We start from the raw sequence: 20031 nt of genomic DNA, 5'->3' as shown, positions 1-20031 counted from the left end.
TCTAATTACTTTACAATATTGTATTGGTTTTGCCATACATCAACATGAATCTGCCACAGGTGTACACGTGATTTTTTAGAAAGTCGCCCAGATGATTCTGATACACAGAGAGAACACCATGATCTAGGAGAAGAAGTGCTGAAATTCGAAAACTTGGGTTTAGGTCTGGCCCTGCCATAGTTGTGTGGCTGCCCTAAGTCACAATCCCAGTTTTCATTTGTAAATTGAGAGTTGGAATTTATTATTTTTATGGACCCTTCTAACTAATTTTATATGGTTCTATGATTTCATGTAGCAGCATGACAAGGCTTTACTGGTCTAAAATGAGGTTTCTCTATCTCAAGGCTGACCTATCCCAAACTTTAATGTTAGGCTTGAAACAATCTCATGGAAAAGTTAGTATATTCTGATTAAGTGATTCTGGAATGTTGAGATTATCAATCTGGGGACCTAATTTTTTTTTCATCCCAAGTTAAGGTCATTATTCTTAGAAAAGAATAAAAAGCTGAATTAATCCTGCCAGGGAGTGATTTAAGTGATATGGGTATATTAGGCATTTTAAACTTGAACCTTCCCTCTCTAGAACAGGTTTACAGATTCAAAGTTAGAACTCTGAAAGATGAATACCTTATCCTCTATAAACAGTTTTTAAGATATCCAAGTAGCAGCTGCCAGGATAGGAAGGAACTGCTACATTATGGGATACTTTTTATAGATATAGTATAGACTACAGGAGAGTAGAGAGCTCCTTATTTACATAAAAAGAAAGACTGTCATGGTTAAAACATCACCAGGGTTAACCTATATATTTTAGGGTCTTACATTTTCACCAGTGCTGCTCTGATCTGGAAATCCAGTTGCTCCTTCTGGGATGAGGGAACCTCTTGAATCTTCCCTCTTAATTCCATGTCCGTTTTGAAAAGACCCATAAGCTGGAAAAAGCCAAGTCCTTGTTAGCAACAGGAGGAACTGTCAAAAATAGTTTGAAAAATAAGTACTGGGTTAACTGGGCTTCCCAGGTGGTGCTAGTGTTAAAAACCTGCCTGCCCATGCAGGAGGCATAAGAGATGCAAGTTGGATCCCTGGCTTGGGAAGATCTCCAGGAACAGGGCATGGCAGCCCACTCCAGTATTCTTGACTGGAGGGAGGAAGACAGAGGAGCCTGGCAGGCTACAGTCCATAGGGTCACAGAGAATTGGACATGACTGAAGTGGCTCAGCACTGGGTTAATTTTGGTAAAGTCATATTTTAAGAAATAGATCTTGGGCATCTAAAATGTGAATTTTATATACTATATTAAAACACCATAGGAAGCCAAATAAAGTGTAAGCAAGTTTTTTTACCTCGAAACACTTAACATTATGAAACTACAAGAAATTCCTTGGAAGTCATAACATAAAGGCAAACAATGAGATAATTTTATAGTTAAGGAAACTTTGGCCCAGAAAAGGGAAGTGTCTTGTCCAAGACTGGAGACAGATAAGAGGATTGGAAACTAGTGTTTTTCTCATTATCCTCCATTTTCTGAGTATACTAAGCTACTTTTTTCTATAACCTGAAACAAGGAAACCTAAGCAAAGAAACATGGCACAAAGTGTGAGTCAGATTTTAATTAAACTTTGGTAGAGATCATGCTATATATAGTTTTATCACAAAATATTTCAAAAAATATAGAAAAGTGTAGGGTACCTTTCTAGATAGCCATACCATGTATAATCTTTAAAGGAAGGACTTAATTACCAGTGTCTTTGTCAGTGCTCAGACTCCCTCTATTTGTAGGTGAAGTGAAGCCACATGCAAACTCATCCCTCGATGCCTGTAACACAATGTGATACCTCTGTCACTTAAACAAATTTGTACACTAGGATAAGAAATCAGAATTAACAGAATGAAAGGGTACCCCAATTTTAAACAAAGCTCACTGCGAAAGTCTAAATCAGGTATCAGTACTGGTATTTAGGTGACTTCTCTTTTAAAAATGGATCCGAGTATACTGTTATAACTATGACCTCTGGCAAAGTGATACAACTCTAGGTGGCTGGTAAAAGCTGCAACTCGTGTGGTCTGAACATGGTTCCATTCTCCTCCTTGAACCAAAGGCAGTACTAGAAGGAGAGGTGTGACCAGAGGCCCTACATGAACTTGAGCTGCAAAAGAAAGAACAGGTAAGTAAAATATTTCCACATATCACTGTTGAATGTTGTGGAGTGAGCATAAGCATGAGTGACTGTGAAGAAAGGCTCCCTTGGCGCTCGCTTGACACCAGGTAGGTGATGCAGCATCTGCATTTAGCTGATTTACATAATTGGGAGCTACAGGCAATCAAGCCCTCAGTGAGGCTTAAAAGCAGCTTTCTCAGGAACCCAGGGCAGGCTTGACAAATCTGCAGACATTTATTATGGGGAATTTCCAAAGGAAGCTGTGAGGAACACAGTTTTACCGGCCACCCACTCAGCTACCGAACATGTGATGGGGATTTTGGCCATACAGAGCATGGAGTGGGGGTAGGGCAGGAGTTATTCACCCTACTGGGCAAAACTATAAAGTATACACCACATTTTAAAATGGTGACCGGTCAAATGGAGCATGTCTGGAAGATTGGAACTGAGAATGTAAAGGGTTTGAAACAACAAATGATGAAGTGGAGCTAGCTGGTCTGGAGAAACATTTAGAAGGGACATGTATGAAGGGGTACTGTGTGGAGGTAGAAGTGGATGTGCTCTGTGTACCTCTAGAAGGCAAAACCAGGGCAAGTGGATAGAAAATCATGTAGATCAAATGCAAGAAGGAAAGTTTTAAATACAACTATGGCTAAAGGTTTTTTTTTGCCAAGTGGGAGACTGATCATCTCCAATGTTCCTTGCAACTCTAAGATTCTAAGGGGAGAAAGAAAACACAGACCAACCATGATGAGTTAAAAGCCGCTCACCAGAAGTGCTGAAACAAGGCTGTCAAAGGGAGGGAGAGGTGAAGGAATATAGTTTAAGGCCTGGAGCCTAACATCTTGGAAAGTGAATATTTTGTTCAGTTTTCCAGTTGAATAAATAGATGAAGGCATATAACAGCAGCAAATCTTAAAAACAACACACTGAGCACAAGGGATTCTTGGTGTTCCCTTGGACCTCATTACTCAAAGTATGGTCCTTAGACCAGAAAGAGCCAAAAGTTTGTTTGAAACGTATAATCTCAAATTCCACCCCAGGGCTACTACATTAGAATTTATCTTAATTCCCCAGATGATCTATATGCACATTAAGATTTGAGAAGTACTGCTACAGGAAAAAGTATAAATTTAAAATGATGTAAAAGGTGAACTATTGAGACCATACAGCATATGACCCTAGTTCCAAATACAGTCAATAAAACAGGATAAAATGCCAACAGAAACACGTGACTACTTACAGAATTAGGCATGGCTGCACAAGAATACAATGTATCTCGACCTGCTAATCGCTGTATATTTTCCAAAAGCAGTCCAACAAATGGCAGGTACAACTGTGCTATTTTGGCTTGTTGGTTCTGCAAAATAATTATCAAAAGCTTAGTAGATATATACTATGTATATATTACAAATAAAGTTGGCTCCATCTATCTGTTTAAAGACTAAAAGTGACCTAATATCCATAACAAAACAATGAAGCATGAGTCTATTTATACTCATAGTCTCAAGACTAATTACCAGAGAACTTGTAGGTATTTGGATTTATATACAATATAGTCAAATCACATCCCTCAACCATCACTACATAAAAGGCAAAAGTTTATTTTTTTAAATAGCAGTTGACTTATAAAGCAGATTGTATTAGTCCTGTCTTTTAACTCCGGTGAGGGCTGAGTATGATAAGATCAAGAATCACGTCTGTCTTGTTCACTGCTTCATCCTCTGTGCCTAGGCACACAGGATATGGTCACTATACATTAACTGAATGAATGAATAGATGGAAGAAGTAACAAAATATTCCTTCCAAAAATAAGTTTTGCTTTGACTCAAGCTGCAATTAAAATAATGTGATCTTGGCCCTCTAAATCAATTATACAACATGGGAGATTGATATCTTTGAAAATATCCAAGTAAACCTGGACACCGGTAGTCTTAATTAATGTGGTACCTCTTATACTAATTTATGTACTGCTTTTCTCAGCTATAGTCCTTGTCAGATGTTTATAATCATTCAAATCAGCAAAAACTGTGGTGATGGCACATGAGCTGCCCTCCATATATATGTCAGCACTTTGGAAGACTTATGTAAGGCATCTAGGGTACAATGGTTAACCAACAGAATTCTGATCTAAAGTATCTCTTAGTTCCTTTAATTTGCATTTATTCTTGAAACTGAACAATTTTTCATATGTTAATCGACCACTTGTCCTTCTCTTGCGAATTTCAGGAACTCTTAATATATAACATATATGTGCTAACATATAACCCTAATCAAGAATGTCTCTATCACTAGGAGATTCTGGTTCAGTAGGTCTGGGCTGGGTCCCAGGAATCTTCCCTAGATGGTTGTGCACAGAGGTTTGAGAACCACTGATCTAGTTCAACTTCCTGATCAAGACAAGAGCAACCTGCACCTGCATCTTTGACAGATGCCTAGTTTTTAAGCTTCTTAAACACTTCAGCACTTTCAGAGGTTCTGTTAGAAAAGTCCTTAAGCTGTTCTACCTGCTAGATAGAGTTAGGCCTTTTGGATCTGCAAAGAGTAAGTCCACTTCTACTTTATACAGTAACCCTTTAAATATCTGGGGACACATCACGAATTGTCTTAATTCACTCTTCACAAAGCTAAGTAGCTGTTATTATTTTATTTTTCATATGGCTTTGATTTCAAGAGTTTATACCATCATCACCATTTTTCGGCAGTTCTGTAATTTTCCAGTGTCCTACTATGGTTTTTCCAGTAGTCATGTATGGATGTGAGAGTTGGACTATCAAGACAGCTGAGTGCCGAAGAACTGATACTTTTGAACTGTGGTGTTGGAGAAGACTCTTGAGAGTCCCTTGGACTGCAAGGAGATCCAACCAGTCCATCCTAAAGGAGATCAGTCCTGAGTGTTCATTGGAAGGACTGATGCTGAAGGTGAAAATCCAATACTTGAGCCACCTGATGCCAAGAACTGACTCATTTGAAAAGACCGTGATGCTGGGAAAGATTGCAGGCAGGAGGAGAAGGGGATGACAGAGGATGAGATGGTTGGATGGAATCACTGACTCAATGGACATGAGTTTGAGTAAACTCTGGGAGTTGGTGATGGACAGGGAGACCTGGCGTGCTGCAGTTCATGCTGTTGCAAAGAGTCAGACACAACTGAGCAACTGAACTGAACTGAACTGACTTAATATTTGAGAGGCAGTATAGTCTAGGAGCACAGATTTTGAATTTTAGATACACATGAATCCCAGTGCTCCTGTTACTAGTGACTTGATTGTGATCAAATCACTTAACCATAGTTTTCTCTTAATAATAGTAATATAAATTCATATGAGCTAATATTTAATATAGTGTCTGGCATATACTGAGTCCTCAATAAATTTTAGCTATGATTATTAATATTATAGCTTCTAGATGGGATTTCATTTCAGTTCAGATAGTGATTACTAGGGAAGGAGATACTACACCCTTCTTAGGTGAACAGGAACACAGGTAAAACACATGCAGTCAGGGCAAACACATTAAAAGTTTTGTCTGCACAAAAGACAGAAAACCATCTAAGAATCTATTAAAGAAGACAGGTTAGACAAATAAAATAAGGTGTATTCATATGAGAGCATACTATGCAGATTTTTTAAAAATATAGATCTAATCTTCAGAATATATTGTTAAGTGAAAAAATAAAAATACATAATGGTTTCTATTTTATATATGTGTGTGTGTGTAGGCTTGTGCATGAATAAAGCAGAAATTTATATAAGAAACTGATAAACAGTAGTTGCTTGTAGAGAGAAGAATTGAGGCATAGAGGAAAGGAATGAGAGAGAGGCATTTTGATTTTTTTTTACCATGTATGCAGCTTATTATTTTAAAAAAGGAAAAAAAAAATGCCGACAGTCCAAGTAGAAATTGCGATTCTTCGGTTGTCAGTACCATTTGCAGTGAGTACAGGAGCCGATATACGCCCCAGAATAAATGTTAGATTTTGAACATTCTGGTTCTGAGCAGGAAAGATATCTCATGGTATGTATAGCAAATAAGGAGAGCTCCCAAAGCAGTTTAAGAGTAGCATGTAACAGGGACCAGTGACATCCCCATAATGTCATCGGAAGAAAGGCTGAGGAGTGGCAACATGGTTGGAGTGCAGGCCTGGGTGGGATACCAGGACAAGTAGTCTCAAAGCAGCCTTTCCCCAGGAAGCATTTTTTCTTGACTGTATTTTTATTTGGGAAGCCAGATGGAAATTATGGGTGTATAAAGCTCCCCTCTGCCCTCACCTTGGCATCATTCTTAATGGTGAACATGTTTTAAGTGAATGTACTTGACAAATGACCTCTTACTCAGGCCAACTGTGAGCTCTTTGGATCAAACACAGAAAGGAATTGAAGCTCTGGGTGAGCAGGCCCATGAAACAAAGTTTTATTGGGGAGAATCCTATACTCAATTAAAACCTGTCAGAAGATTTTGAACAAAGAAGGGGCTTTAGAAATCCCTGAAAGGGTAATGTGGTGGGTATTTCAATGTGTCCCATAGTCTAAAACCTCAAAGAAAACCCATGCATCTGTGGGCACCTTAGCTTTGACAAAGGAGGCAAGAATATACAATGGAGAAAAGACAGCCTATTCAATAAGTGGTGCTGGGAAAACTGGACAGCTACATGCAAAAGAATGAAATTAGAACACTTCCTAACACCAAATACAAAAATAACTCAAAATGGATTAAAGAACGAAATGTAAGGCCAGAAACTATAAAACATCAAATACTCAAACCGGCAGTGTTATTTACAGATAACAGTAGTGGTATGTGTGTGCATGTGTGTACATATACTGTTCTCAGAATTTTAAAAAGTTAATAAAGTGCAAACATGTGATATAAAATATTTTAACTTCTACCTCTAGGTAAGGCACTAGTGAAATCCCATTTTCTTTCACTTTCCTCTGAAGACACAAGGGGAAAAAGAAAACTTCCTGCTTCAAGAACAGGAAGTTCATTTTGTACTTTACCCACAAATTTTTTGAAATCACAGTTAAAGACATTTTCCTTCACATTGCATAAGACCCTTTTCCCACTACTAGTAGGCACAAACAGACCCCAGCAGTAACTGGCACTTTTAAAGATTTGACAAAGCTTGGTTGGAATGGAAGACTTTAACATATCTTTTCATTTGATACATTATACTGGTTAATTTATGTTAAGTCAACACCAACATCCACAAAAAAGAAAGCGATGCATAATAGAGTAGACCACACTAAATGTGAGTATGTTATTATAATGTGAAAAAACAATGCAAACCACAGTACATAATAACATCTTAAAGCTAAGGCATTTAAATCTAGTTTAGGCTAGAATTCTAGAAAACTAGCAAAATTTGCAAGTAAAACATATCTTTGTAATTAAAGAAATATAATTGGATATAGCTGGCAGGCTTATTTTTTTTAATGACAAATAGGAATACTATAGGAAAACAATAAAACCCATCTCCAAGTCAGCTTTCCAAAGTAATCACAAAATAAATGATATAATGCCTTTATTTAAATTTGAATGTAAAAATGAAGGAACAAATTATTATGAAACAATATGATATTACCTTGAGCCATCTGGTACCAAGTAGATAAGTTCAGTCAGTCAGTTCACTTGCTCAGTCACATCTGACTCTTTGCAACCCCATGAACTGCAACACGGCAGGCCTCCCTGTCCATCACCAACTCCCAGAGTTCAGGCAAACTCATGGCCATCGAGTTGGTGATGCCATCCAACCATCTCATCCTCTGTCATCCCCTTCTCCACCCACCTTCAATCTTTCCCAGCATCAGGGTCTTCGCAAATGAGTCAGTTCTTGGCAGTAGGTGGCCAAAATATTGGACTTTCATCTTCAGCATCGGTCCTTTCACTAAACACTCAGGACTGATTTCCTTTAGGATGGACTGGTTGGATCTCTTTGCAGTCCAAGGGACTCTCGAGTCTTCTCCAATACCAAAGTTCAAAAGCATCAATTCTTTGGTGCTCAGCTTTCTTTATAGTCCAACTCTCACATCCATACATGACCACTGGAAAAACCATAGCCTTGACTAGACGGACCTTTGTTGGCAAAGTAATGTCTCTGCTTTTTAATTAGCTGTCTAGGTTGGTCATAACTTTTATTCCAAGGAGCAAGCGTCTTTTAATTTCATGGCTGCAGTCACCATCTGCAGTGATTTTGGAGCCCCCAAAACTAAAGTCAGCCACTGTTTCCACTGTTTCCCCATCTATTTGCTGTGAAGTGATGGGACCAGATGCCACAATCTTAGTTTTCTGAAGGTTGAGTTTTAAGCCAACTTTTTAACCTCCTCTTTCACTTTCATCAAGAGACTCTTTAGTTCTTTACTTTCTACCATAAGGGTGGTGTCATCTGCATATCTGAGGTTATTGATATTTCTCCTGAAATCTTGATTCCAGCTTGTGCTTCTTCCAGCCCAGCATTTCTCATGATGTACTCTTCATATAAGTTAAATAAGCAGGGTGACAATATACAGCCTTGACGTACTCCTTTCTCTATTTGGAACCAGTCTGTTGTTCCATGTCTAGTTCTAACTGTTGCTTCTTGACCTGCATACAGATTTCTCAGGAGGCAGGTCAGGTGGTCTGGTATTCCCATCTCTTTAAGAATTTTCCACTTTGTTGTGATCCACACAGTCAAAGGCTGTGGTATATAGTCAATAAAGCAGAAGTAGATGTTTTTCTGGAACTCTCTTGCTTTTTCAATGATCCAAGGGATGTTTGAAATTTGATCTCTGCTTTTTTTTTTTCCCTCTGCTTTTTCTGAATCCAGCTTGCACATCTGGAAATTCACGGTTCATGTACTGCTGAAGCCTGGCTTGGAGAATTTTGAGCATTAATTTGCTAGCATATAAGATGAGTACAATGGTGGAGTAGTTTGAGCATTCTTTGGGGTTGGAATGAAAACTGATCTTTTCCAGTCCTGTGGCCACTGCTGAGTTTTCCAAATTTGCTGGCATATTGAGTGCAGCACTTTCACAGCATCATCTTTCAGGATTTGAAATAGCTCAACTGGAATTCCATCACCTTCACTAGCTTCGTTCTCAGTGATGCTTCCTAAGGCCCACTTGACTTCACATTCCAGGATGTCTGGCTCTAGGTGAGTGACCACAACATTGGATTATCTGGGTTGTGAAGCTCTTTTTTGTACAGTGCCCCTCTGTATTCTTGCCACCTTTTCTTAATATCTTCTGCTTCTGTTAGGTCCATACCATTTCTGTCCTTTACTGAGCCCATCTTTGCATGAAATGTTCCCTTGGTATCTCTAATTTTCTTGAAGAGATCTCTAGTCCTTCCATTCTATTGTTTTCCTCTATTTCTTTGCATTGATTGCTGAGGAAGGCTTTCTCATCTCTCCTTTCTATTCTTTGGAACTCTGCATTCAAATAAGTATATCTTTCCTTTTCTCCTTTGCCTTTCACTTCTCTTCTTTTTATAACTATTTGTAAGGCCCCCTCAGGCAACCATTTTGCCTTTGTAAGTAAGTTAGGTTATTCTAAATTCAATACAATTTGCCATCTATTTTTGCAACCCATAGGGTTTAATAAGATTTGAATATACCCTTTATCTTCATATATGTTAAAGGTGTAGCAAATAGTGGCTACAGCTGTGGTCTTCACATGTAGACACTGTGTAGTATATGTAAGATTTATAGCCATGCATATATTTTTTTTCAGTAAGAAGATAAACTTCATATTATATGTTTTATATTTGACATACTTAATATGTCTTATTATTAATCACTTAATAATAATAGCATTTATCTAGGGAGATATATTTAAGGATATATGGGTATTTAAAAGTATACACAGGGCTATAACCATGTTTTTTTTTTTTAATTCTAATCAGTTTATGTAACAAATCATGAAGGAGTTATGTCGTTCTTTAGACATCATTTGAAAAACCAGTGTTTTTCTTCAACAGTTAACTGAACAGTATTTTTAAAACCTAAGGGCTTTCCTGATGGTTCTGTAGTAAAGAATCTGTCTGCCAATGCAGGAGACGTGGGTTCAATCTCTGGGTGGGGAAGATCCCCTGGAGAAGGAAATGGCAACTCACTCCAGAATTTGTGCCTGGGAAATCCCACGGACAGGAGCTTGGTGACTTAGTGACTAAACAACAATAATCATTTGAAATAGAAACAAAACATTATTGTAAAAATAAATTACTCAATACTCATGTTATTTTTCTTACTGAAAACTTCATCTTCAATGTAAAATCTTATAGAAACTAGCTAATGTGATACTGGTGATGATACAAACATCCTTACCTTGTGCTGGTATCTAGTGTCAAATGCATGTTTTATCAAAAGATTCTTTATGACAGAGATAGCTGTATATCTGATCTCATAATTGTCTTGAAGAGCAATGGAGGTTTCCCTCAGAAGCAGACCAACCAGGAAGTGATGCTTGCAATACTCATCTGATAAACTGTATTCAAGATTTGAATCTGCAGTACAATGAAATTTAAAACTCATTTATAAAAATATTCAAAGATCACTTTAACATTAAAGTACTATATTACTTAGTAATATGTGATCATGCTAGCAAGAGCTATATTTTTATTGTAAACAAATATGAACAATATTTTATCATATAGAATAAGCATGCAAAATTTTACAAGATACAAGCACTCGTCATTGGGGCCAGATGATAGCCTTAATGACAATTTCAGTTGGTAAAGTAGTTCCTAGAATTCTTTTTTTTTCTAGATGCTTTTCAAATCTTAGGATAAAACCTAGAATGAAAGAATACTAGATTTGGCAATGTTTTAACACATTTCTTCGTATCTGAAGACATTTAGTTACAACTAAAAAATGGAGTACTTCTAAACAACACTTGATTCACTCATCTGTTTATATTTGTGGAGCAGAAAGAGAAACTAGACAACTGCATCATTATAACAGTATAAACTATTGAATGTTTTACTAAATGTTACATATTGGCCCCAATTCAATGGAGTACAAGAATGGTAAGAAAAACATCCTCATCTCACTCAAATTCATTACACAAATACAAATCTTTTATTTCATAAAATTACCACTTCCAGCTATTTTCTTCACTTCCTTTTAGATCCTCCATCCACTTTAAATCCCAGTTGCTAATATCCTGGTTGGGACTTGCCTTATAACTACTCAGAAGGAATTGTGACTGAGTACAGACATTTCTACAGGAAACTTCTGCTATCTTTATTTCCTTTCCCCTACCCTTTAATTTTAGTGAGGCCACAAAGCTGAAGGATATGTTTTCTGTTTCTTGTCTAGTCTCTTTAAAACTTAATAGGATGCTATATATTCAACTAGGATTTAATAAATGCTAAGTCAGATTTAATCCTCAATCCTCACCCCTTCCTTTCCCTGAATTCCTCAAGCTATCAATAAATGATGGGCAAAGTATCTGAGCTATACATGCTCAGACTCTATTATACTAAGGGAATGGTTGAATAGGGGTGGTTGGGTTTTTTAATATTTTTCTCCATTTTCACAGGCAGCCATTCAATCACTAAAACCACTGCTCAGCAGTGGTCTCTACTCCCCGAGAGACCAAGACAGCTGGTGTTCTTTCTGCCATTGCTCATGGTCTTTTGTGAATTACAATCACTTACTATGTACAAGGGTCAGTACAGACTAACTCAGGTTGCCTTATCTGGGTCGACTGTACAATGGCAGTACGGTTTTTTCACTTGAGGGATTTGAATAAGACCAATAAGGTAGTTTCATCCACACCTTCAAAAACTGTGGCCAAGAAGTCATTAAACAGGGTCAGAGAGAAGGGAGGCGAGCTTGGGAGAGATGACATACACTTAAAAAAAAGATACCCATCAGTCCCCAAGCTGGTGTGGGCCAACACATGTTTTCTGAGGATGGTGTTTTAAAGTTGATTCTTCTAGCAATCAACATCGAAGCTTATTTTTTTCCTTTATTCAAAAAAATAATTTTATTGGAGCATAGGTTGCTTTACAATGTTGTGTTAGTTTCTACTGTACACCAAAGTTGGAGAAGGCAATGGCAACCCACTCCAGTGTTCTTGCCTGGAGAATCCCAGGGAAGGGGGAGCCTGGTGGGCTGCCATCTATGGGGTCGCACAGAGTCAGACACGACTGAAGTGACTTAGCAGCAGTACACCAAAGTGAATCAGCTATACATATATCCCCTCTGTTTTGGGTTTCCTTCCCATTTAGGTTGCCACAGAGCACTGAGCAGTGTTCCCTAAGCTATTCAGTAGCTTCTCATTAGTTATCTATTTTATACATACTATCAATAGTGTGCATATATATACTGGAATATTACTCAAGCTGGTTTTCAGAGTTATCAAATACACTGCCTCCTAGGTTTTCTGGATGCATTAAATAAAGCCTCATCTTGGCTAGGGAGGATCTGAAAAGCAAACAAGGCCCCCATCCATCTTAGCCATTCATGAAATCAATTGTTTTTAAAAACAGCAAACTACTTTAGAGTGAACCGAGTTAAACCTACCTACTGAAGTCAAACGGTCCACCGCAAATGAAAAAAAATCTAATTAATATATGAAAAGAAAAGGGACAAATAAAAAACATAGTAACGTAAGAACAGTGCTACACAACAAAGCAGCCAATAAAACTAGCAATGGAGATAACTGAAGGCACTTCATAAAGTTCATACATACATATAACTATTTTATTCTGCTTTTATACTTCTCTTCTGAGGTTCCATTCACAGAAGTGCATTTATATGTTTTTTTCAAAATTCAGTCTCATATAAGAACCCAAACAGTACAACAGAGAGCAATTTTATTAGTATCTGATGTCTGTGTTTAAGCAGCAATCTATGTAACACACCAAATTTCTTCACACTATGAATACTACCACTGACACTATGAAGGAAATGCAGAGTACCATTAACGAACTGTTAATGTTCTTCAGATAGTAACAATTCTGAGATTACCTCTAGAATCACTGGTTTAACTAGAAAACATTATACTATACTAGCGCTAGCAAAAAAAATGAAAACACAATTCCAAATGATGGAAAACACAAATACATACCTTGAACTCGCTGAAGTTTAGGTTTGGCAAAAGCCATTGGCAAATTCAGAGGAATGTAATGTTCATGATTGCAAATTGTTTGCAGAAATTCAAACTTGTATTCAGCCAGAACCTAAGCACAAAGAAATTATACATGAACTCCTATATAGTAGGCATTTACTATTTTAATAATTTAAAATATTAAATTTTAATGGGCTTCCCAGGTGGCTCTAGTGGTAAAGAACCCGCGTGCCAATGCAGGAGACACAAGAGAAGTGGGTTAGATCCCTGGATTGGAAGATCCCCTGGAGGAGGAAATGGCAACCCACTCCAGTATTCTTGTCTGGAGAATCCCATGGACAGAGGAGCCTGGTGGGCTATAGTTCATAGGATCTCAAAGAGTTGGACATGACTGAGCAACTGAGCACACACATTCTAAAATAATTAAATACAGAGCATTAATTTTCAAAACAGAAGTGTTTAGTATTTTAGGTATACCTTGAAATGTGACCTGTGCAGTAAAGAGTCAACAATGCAGGCTCAAGACTACTTTCCTAAAAAGGCCTGCTTGTAAGGCTGCTCATTGGCTGGCCGATTGGGAAATTGGATTTTTTTTTAATTATGTAAGTTTCAGATACACAATATCATGATTTGACATCTGTAAACACTACAACGTGATCACCACCACAAGCCTAGTTACCATCCCTCATCACCGAACAGTTCACACCTTCTTCACCATTGTGCCCACCTCCCCCCCCCCCGCCATACTCTTCCCCTCTGGTAACCACTAATCTGTTCTTGGTATCAATGAGTTTGTTTTTGGTTTTTCCGTTCACTTTTTTTACACTCCACCTATGAGTGAAATCATATGGTATTTATCTGAGTTATTTCACTTAGCATAATACCTTTAAGGTCTGTCCACATTGTGAAGTGGCAGGATTCCATTCTTTTTACATCTGAGTAGTATTCTGTTATACATATATCCACTGATGGACATTTAGGTTACTTCCATATCTTGGCTACTCTAAATAATGCCACAGTAAAATAAACATAGGGGTGCATATAATTTTGAATTAGTGTTTTCATGTTCTTTGAATAGATACCCAGAAGTGGGAAAGTTGAGTCACATGGTAGTTCTATTCTTAATTTTTCAGGAATCTCCATACTGTTTTCCATTGTGGCTACGCCAATTAACAGTCCTTCAGTGTACAAGGGTTCCAATTTCTCCACATCCTCTCCAACATTTCTTTCTTCTTTTCAATAATAGCTATTCTAACAGTTTGTAAGGTGCTATCTCATTGTGGTTTTGATTTGCATTTCCCTAATGATCAGACATTACTTTGCCAACAAAGGTCCATCTAGTCAAGGCTATGGTTTTTCCTGTGGTCATGTATGGATGTGAGAGTTGGACTGTGAAGAAGGCTGAGCGCCGAACAATTGATGCTTTTGAACTGTGGTGTTGGAGAAGACCCTTGAGAGTCCCTTGGACTGCAAGGAGATCCAACCAGTCCATTCTGAAGGAGATCAGCCCTGGGATTTCTTTGGAGCGAATGATGCTAAAGCTGAAACTTCAGTACTTTGGCCACCTCATGGGAAGAGTTGACTCACTGGAAAAGACCCTGATGCTGGGAGGGATTGGGGGCAGGAGGAGAAGGGGACGACAGAGGATGAGACGGCTGGATGGTATCACTGACTCGATGGACGTGAGTCTGAGTGAACTCTGAGAGTTGGTGATGGACAGGGAGGCCTGGCGTGCTGTGATTCATGGGGTCACAAAGAGTCGGACACGACTGAGCGACTGAACTGAACTAAACTGAATGATCAGTGATGTTGAACATCTTTCCAAGTGCTGTTGGCCATCTTTATGTCTTCTTCCCATTTTTAAATCAGGTGGTTTTTATTGTTGTTGAGTTGTATTAATCCATGATGGGTATATGATTTGCAAATATCTTCTCCTATTCAGTAGGCTGTCCTCTCCTTTTGATGATTTACATCACTGTGTGGAAGATTTTTGGTTTGATATAGTCCCATTTGCTTATTTTTGCTTTTATTTCCCTTGCCTTTGGAATCAGATCCACAAAAACACCTCTAAGATGGATGTCAGTGAGGCTACTGCCTACACTTTCTTCTAGAAATTTTATGATTTCAGGTCTTACATTCAAGTCTTTGCTGCATTTTGAGTCAACTTTTCTTTATGATGTAAGATAATGGTGTAGTTTCATTCTTTTGCATATGGCTATCCAGTTTTCCTAATGTCATTTATTGAAGAGACTTTTCCTCCACTGTATGTTCTTTGCTCGTTTGTTTTATATGTGTGAGTATGGCTTTCCTGGTGGCTTAGATGGTAAAAAATATGCCTGCAATGCAGGAGACCTGGGTTCGATCCCTGGGTTAGGAAGATCCTCTGGAGGAGGGCATGGCAACCCACTCTAGTATTCTTGCCTGGGGAATGCCCACGGACAGAGGATTCTGGGGGGCTGCAGTCCATGGGATTGCAAAAAGTCAGACACGAGTGAGCGACTAAGCACATGCATATGTGTAGGTATATCTCTGAGTTCTCAGTTTTGTTCTCTTGACCTGTGTATCTGTTCTTATGCTAGTACCATGCTGTCTTGATTAATATATCTTTAGTATAGTTTGAAATCAGTGAGCATGAAACCCCTAGTTTTGTTCTTCCTATTTTTGGCTATTCAGCATCTTTTGTGGTTTCATACCAATTTTAGAATTATTTGTTCTATTAATAGCTCTGTGAAATATGCCACTGGAATTTTGATAGGGAATACACTGAATCTGTAAACCACTTTGGGTAGTATGAGCATTTTAACAATATTAATTCTTCCAATCCATGAATATGGAATATTTCCATTTATTTGTGACTTCTTCAGTTTCTTTCATCAATGTCTTATAGTGTCAGTGTACAGGTCTTTCACCTCCTTGGTTAAATTTATTCCTAGGTATTTTATTCTTTTGGATGCAATTGTAAATGGAATTGTTTTCTTAATCTTGTTGATAGTTTGTTATTAGTATATATAAATGTCACAGATTTCTGTATGCTGATTTTGTATCCTACAACATTACTGAATTCATTTATTAGTTTGAACAGAGTTTTGGTATAGTCTTTAGGGTTTTCAATATATATTATCGCATCATCTGCAACTAGTGACAGTTTTATTTCCTCCTTTCCAATTTGAATGCCCTCTCATTCTTTTTCTTGACTAATTTCAGTGGCTAGCACTTCCAATACTATGTTGAATAAAAGTGGTGAGAGTGGGCATGCTTGTCTTATTCCTGATCTTAGAGGAAAAGAGCTCAATTTTTTCACTGTTGAGTATGATGCTAGCTATGGGTTTATCATATATAGACTTTATTATGTTGAGGTATGTTCCCTCTAGACCCACTGTTCAGAGAGTCTCTTATCATAAATGGATGTCAAATTTTGTCAAAAGTGTTTTAAGCATCTAAATTTCTTTGTACTTCTGGAGTTTGAAAATACAACTAAAGGTATATATATACAGCATATTCCAGGAACACACACATTACATCTATTAAGATGATTGTATTATTTTCATCCTTCATTTTATTAATGTGATGAATCAGGTTTATTTGTGGATGATGAACCATCATCGTATCCCTGAAATAAATCCAACTTGACCGTGTTGTGTCATACTTTTAATTATTGTATTATTATTATGTATTATTATATTATTATTGTATTATCATATTCAATTTGCTAATAGTTTATTGAGGATTTTTGCATGTTCATCAAAGATATTGGCATGTGATTTTCTTTTTTGTGGTGTGGGAAATTTTATCTTGATACCAACATTCCCTACAAGGTAAGGTTGTGCTTTCTGTGCCAGCCTGTTCAGCACCATGCAAACAATGTGATTTATGGTGAGCTTCCCTGTCTTTCCTTTCCAGGACTCTGGAATTATGACCAGCCTCCAACACATAACTAGCCCCAATAAAAATCCTAAGTTCTGAGTCTCAAACAGGCTTCCCTAAAGAGAAATATTGCACATAATGTGGCTCAGTTTTCACTGCTGGAGAGAGGATGTGCTCTGCGTGCCCCTTAACATGAGGGAGGGTGCTTAGGAAGCATGCACGTAGATTGCCAAGGACTCCACTTAATGTCTTTCCCCCTTAGTGATCCAGCTGAGCATCCTTACTGTGTCACTATAATGAATCTTAGCCATGACTACGACTATATGGGACCCTCAAAACCCTATCCATTATTCTCTGCTCTGAGGTACAACTACACTCAAAGTACCTATAGGAAAATAGCAGCTCCAAATCCTCCAGAGGAGAATACATGTCACCCTTGGTCTCACACTCTAATGTTTGGCACCCACTATAATTATGCCCTTGTAACTTACCTTAGGATCTTTGGGGCTGAATCCAGATATATAGTCATTTATCAAATTGAAGACAAATCCTCTATCCATTAGGGTCAGACAGCGCTATAGGAACCAAATCAAAATGAACAGTTAGTTACCTAATTCTAGTTTTTAAAATTCAACACATTTAAAATTTTTTCCACATTAAGGGGATGACATTCTCACTTTTACAGATAACAGAAAAATTTTCAAAGATTTACACGACCTTAAAGAGATAAAGAGCAAATGACTTATCATTGAATTGGGACTCAACTATGTTCTTTTCAAAATAAGATGTATATATATAACATCTTATTTTGAAAATAAGATATATATTTTCTTATATATATATATATATATATATATGATAAATATTTGAAATATATATACATACACACATATACACATTCAAATACATATATGCATACATATACACATATATATGCAATCTATTTAGCTATACTGCCTCATTTTGGTTCATTCTCAAAGCTCAAAGTGAACTATAGGGTGGTCAGTCAGCCATTGAAAGGTGGGGCGGGGCTTGCCTATGTGAACATTTCAGGCCAAAGGGGAAGTTTTTCTTTGGGTTCTGTGAAGTCTTGGCCTACAAAACATTCGTCTTGTGTGATAGCCATACTAGTTATTCACATTTTCCTGCTGTCACTCTCCTAGTTAAGGCTTTCATTACCTTGCAACTGCACAACAGCAGTTATCCTCCTAACCTGTCTTCCTGCCACTAATCTTTCCATCTAACTGCTTCCAGATTCATCTGTAAGTCCTAGCCCTAATCATGTCCCCATTCTTTCCAAAAGCTTTCAATAGTTCCCTGTTGCCTCTAATATAATTTCAAACTCCTCAGCTTGGCATTCAAGGAAACCACAGCCTTGTCCCAAACTTCTTTTTCCCATTTTATCTATTTATTATCCCCTCATGTGATAATGCACTGTGCATTCCCACTTCCGAGTTAGTGCTCATACCAGGTCTAGCTAGCAATTCTATCACTACTTCTACAGAATCCTGCCCATTCTTCAATGATGAAGCCCATCTTCATTACCCTACAGGGCCCTTGAAACACTTTATAGTAGCTTGTATTTTACTTATTATTTTGCTGTTCTCACCTAAAGAGGATAATATGTTGTTTATGTTCCCCATGGTACCCAGAACATTCCTGGGAAATAGAAGGAACTCAATATTTGATTAACCAGCTGTGTGCATCTTGTCACCTCTCCTTTCAGCTTTCCCTGCCTCATCACCTCTCACCTGGATTAATGAGGTAGGCTTATATTTACCACTCATCCAAGATCATTTTGACGATCTACTGGGTTTGAGACAATGTATTACATTCTAGAGAAATACAAAGGCAAATAAATAACCCATGGTCTTTAGTCTTGTCCAATGGTAAAGACAAATAAATATTGAAAATACAGCACAATAAAAAGTTACAGAAGTATGGAAAGGACGGGTAAACAACAGCAGAGGTGATCAGCCCTGTGTGGGAAGGTTAGGGAAGAGCTGAGCCTAAAAGATGAATAGACTCTGCCAGGCAGACAAGGGGGAAGGACTAGTCTTCAAACTGGTTGTCTTGACTCTGGCTTTTTCCTCACTTCTTTCAAAGGCCTTGGTAGATAGCTCCATGGTATTCAGCTCAAAATCTAGATTCCTTAGCCTGACATTCATGGCCTTTCATCATTTGGCATCAGATGGCCTTTCCACCTCTGCCTCCAGACAACCTAAATTCTGCACAGTGACTTTCTCGCTCATTCCAAAATAATTATTGAATATGCCTATCTCATCTCTGCTCATGAATCCTCTACCTACAACACTCTCATCCCCTTTTTGGGGAACTGTTCTTCTAGTCTCTGTTCATATTACCTGGTCATAATCCCTCCTTTTCTTGTTTTCCTATTGTATTTTGTTGTTTATATTTTCAGTATAATAGTCATCACACTTTATCATGTATATGTATTGGAATATAATTATAGAGACAGCCTTTCTCATCTTTGGACGCTCACACAGAAGACAGACAAATGTTTGTTGACTTGTAATGAGGTCAATACTGCTATTAAATCAACTATGTTCTACTCCCTAACGTAGCAAATTTCAAGTTTTAACTCCATGAAAGAAACTGAGATCTTATATTTCAGATAGTCTCACCTTTACTTTAAAAAGATATGTGGTTGGTTTTTAAACACAAAAGGGCTAATGTAATAGTGTTAAAACTTTATTTTAGTTCTGGCAGAGAGGTCTTACATCAGAAAATCACACTGTAGAGATCTGAAACCTAGTGTGAATTTTCAATTAAAAAAAAAGGGTATGTTAGATATTAAAATTGCTTGGCTAGATTGTTGAGTGCAGGTTCTTAAAATAAGGTTGAGACATGATGAAGGGGTCTGAGAAGATGGAGAGTGGGAAGAAGTAAGAACTAAGTGCATCACAAGTCTAGGCCCCATCTCTGCAATAAATCAA

The 20031-nt window shown here is 37.7% G+C and overlaps 1 protein-coding gene across 2 annotated transcripts in view; it reads right to left on the bottom strand.

Annotated features, from left to right (window-relative positions):
* DOCK11 (dedicator of cytokinesis 11) overlaps window positions 1–20031 on the bottom strand; it is a 161609-nt gene that overhangs the window by 13798 nt on the left and 127780 nt on the right. Inside the window, exons 29-35 of one of the 2 annotated variants that reach the window (XM_070365836.1) lie at window positions 17566–17649; window positions 13211–13322; window positions 12664–12702; window positions 10459–10637; window positions 3403–3519; window positions 1741–1816; window positions 823–932 (exon numbers count right to left, since the gene is read on the bottom strand). In XM_070365836.1, coding sequence (XP_070221937.1) covers window positions 823–932; window positions 1741–1816; window positions 3403–3519; window positions 10459–10637; window positions 12664–12702; window positions 13211–13322; window positions 17566–17649 — 717 coding nt within the window. The remainder of the gene's footprint in view (window positions 1–822; window positions 933–1740; window positions 1817–3402; window positions 3520–10458; window positions 10638–12663; window positions 12703–13210; window positions 13323–17565; window positions 17650–20031) is intronic. The other variant, XM_070365837.1, reaches the window with a different exon arrangement.

Source organism: Bos mutus, chromosome X (genome assembly GCF_027580195.1).
Source record: "Bos mutus isolate GX-2022 chromosome X, NWIPB_WYAK_1.1, whole genome shotgun sequence".
NCBI classification, from domain to species: domain Eukaryota; kingdom Metazoa; phylum Chordata; class Mammalia; order Artiodactyla; family Bovidae; genus Bos; species Bos mutus.
The sequence above is the reverse complement of the archived record's forward strand: the minus strand, read 5'-3'. Positions and strand labels throughout refer to the sequence as shown.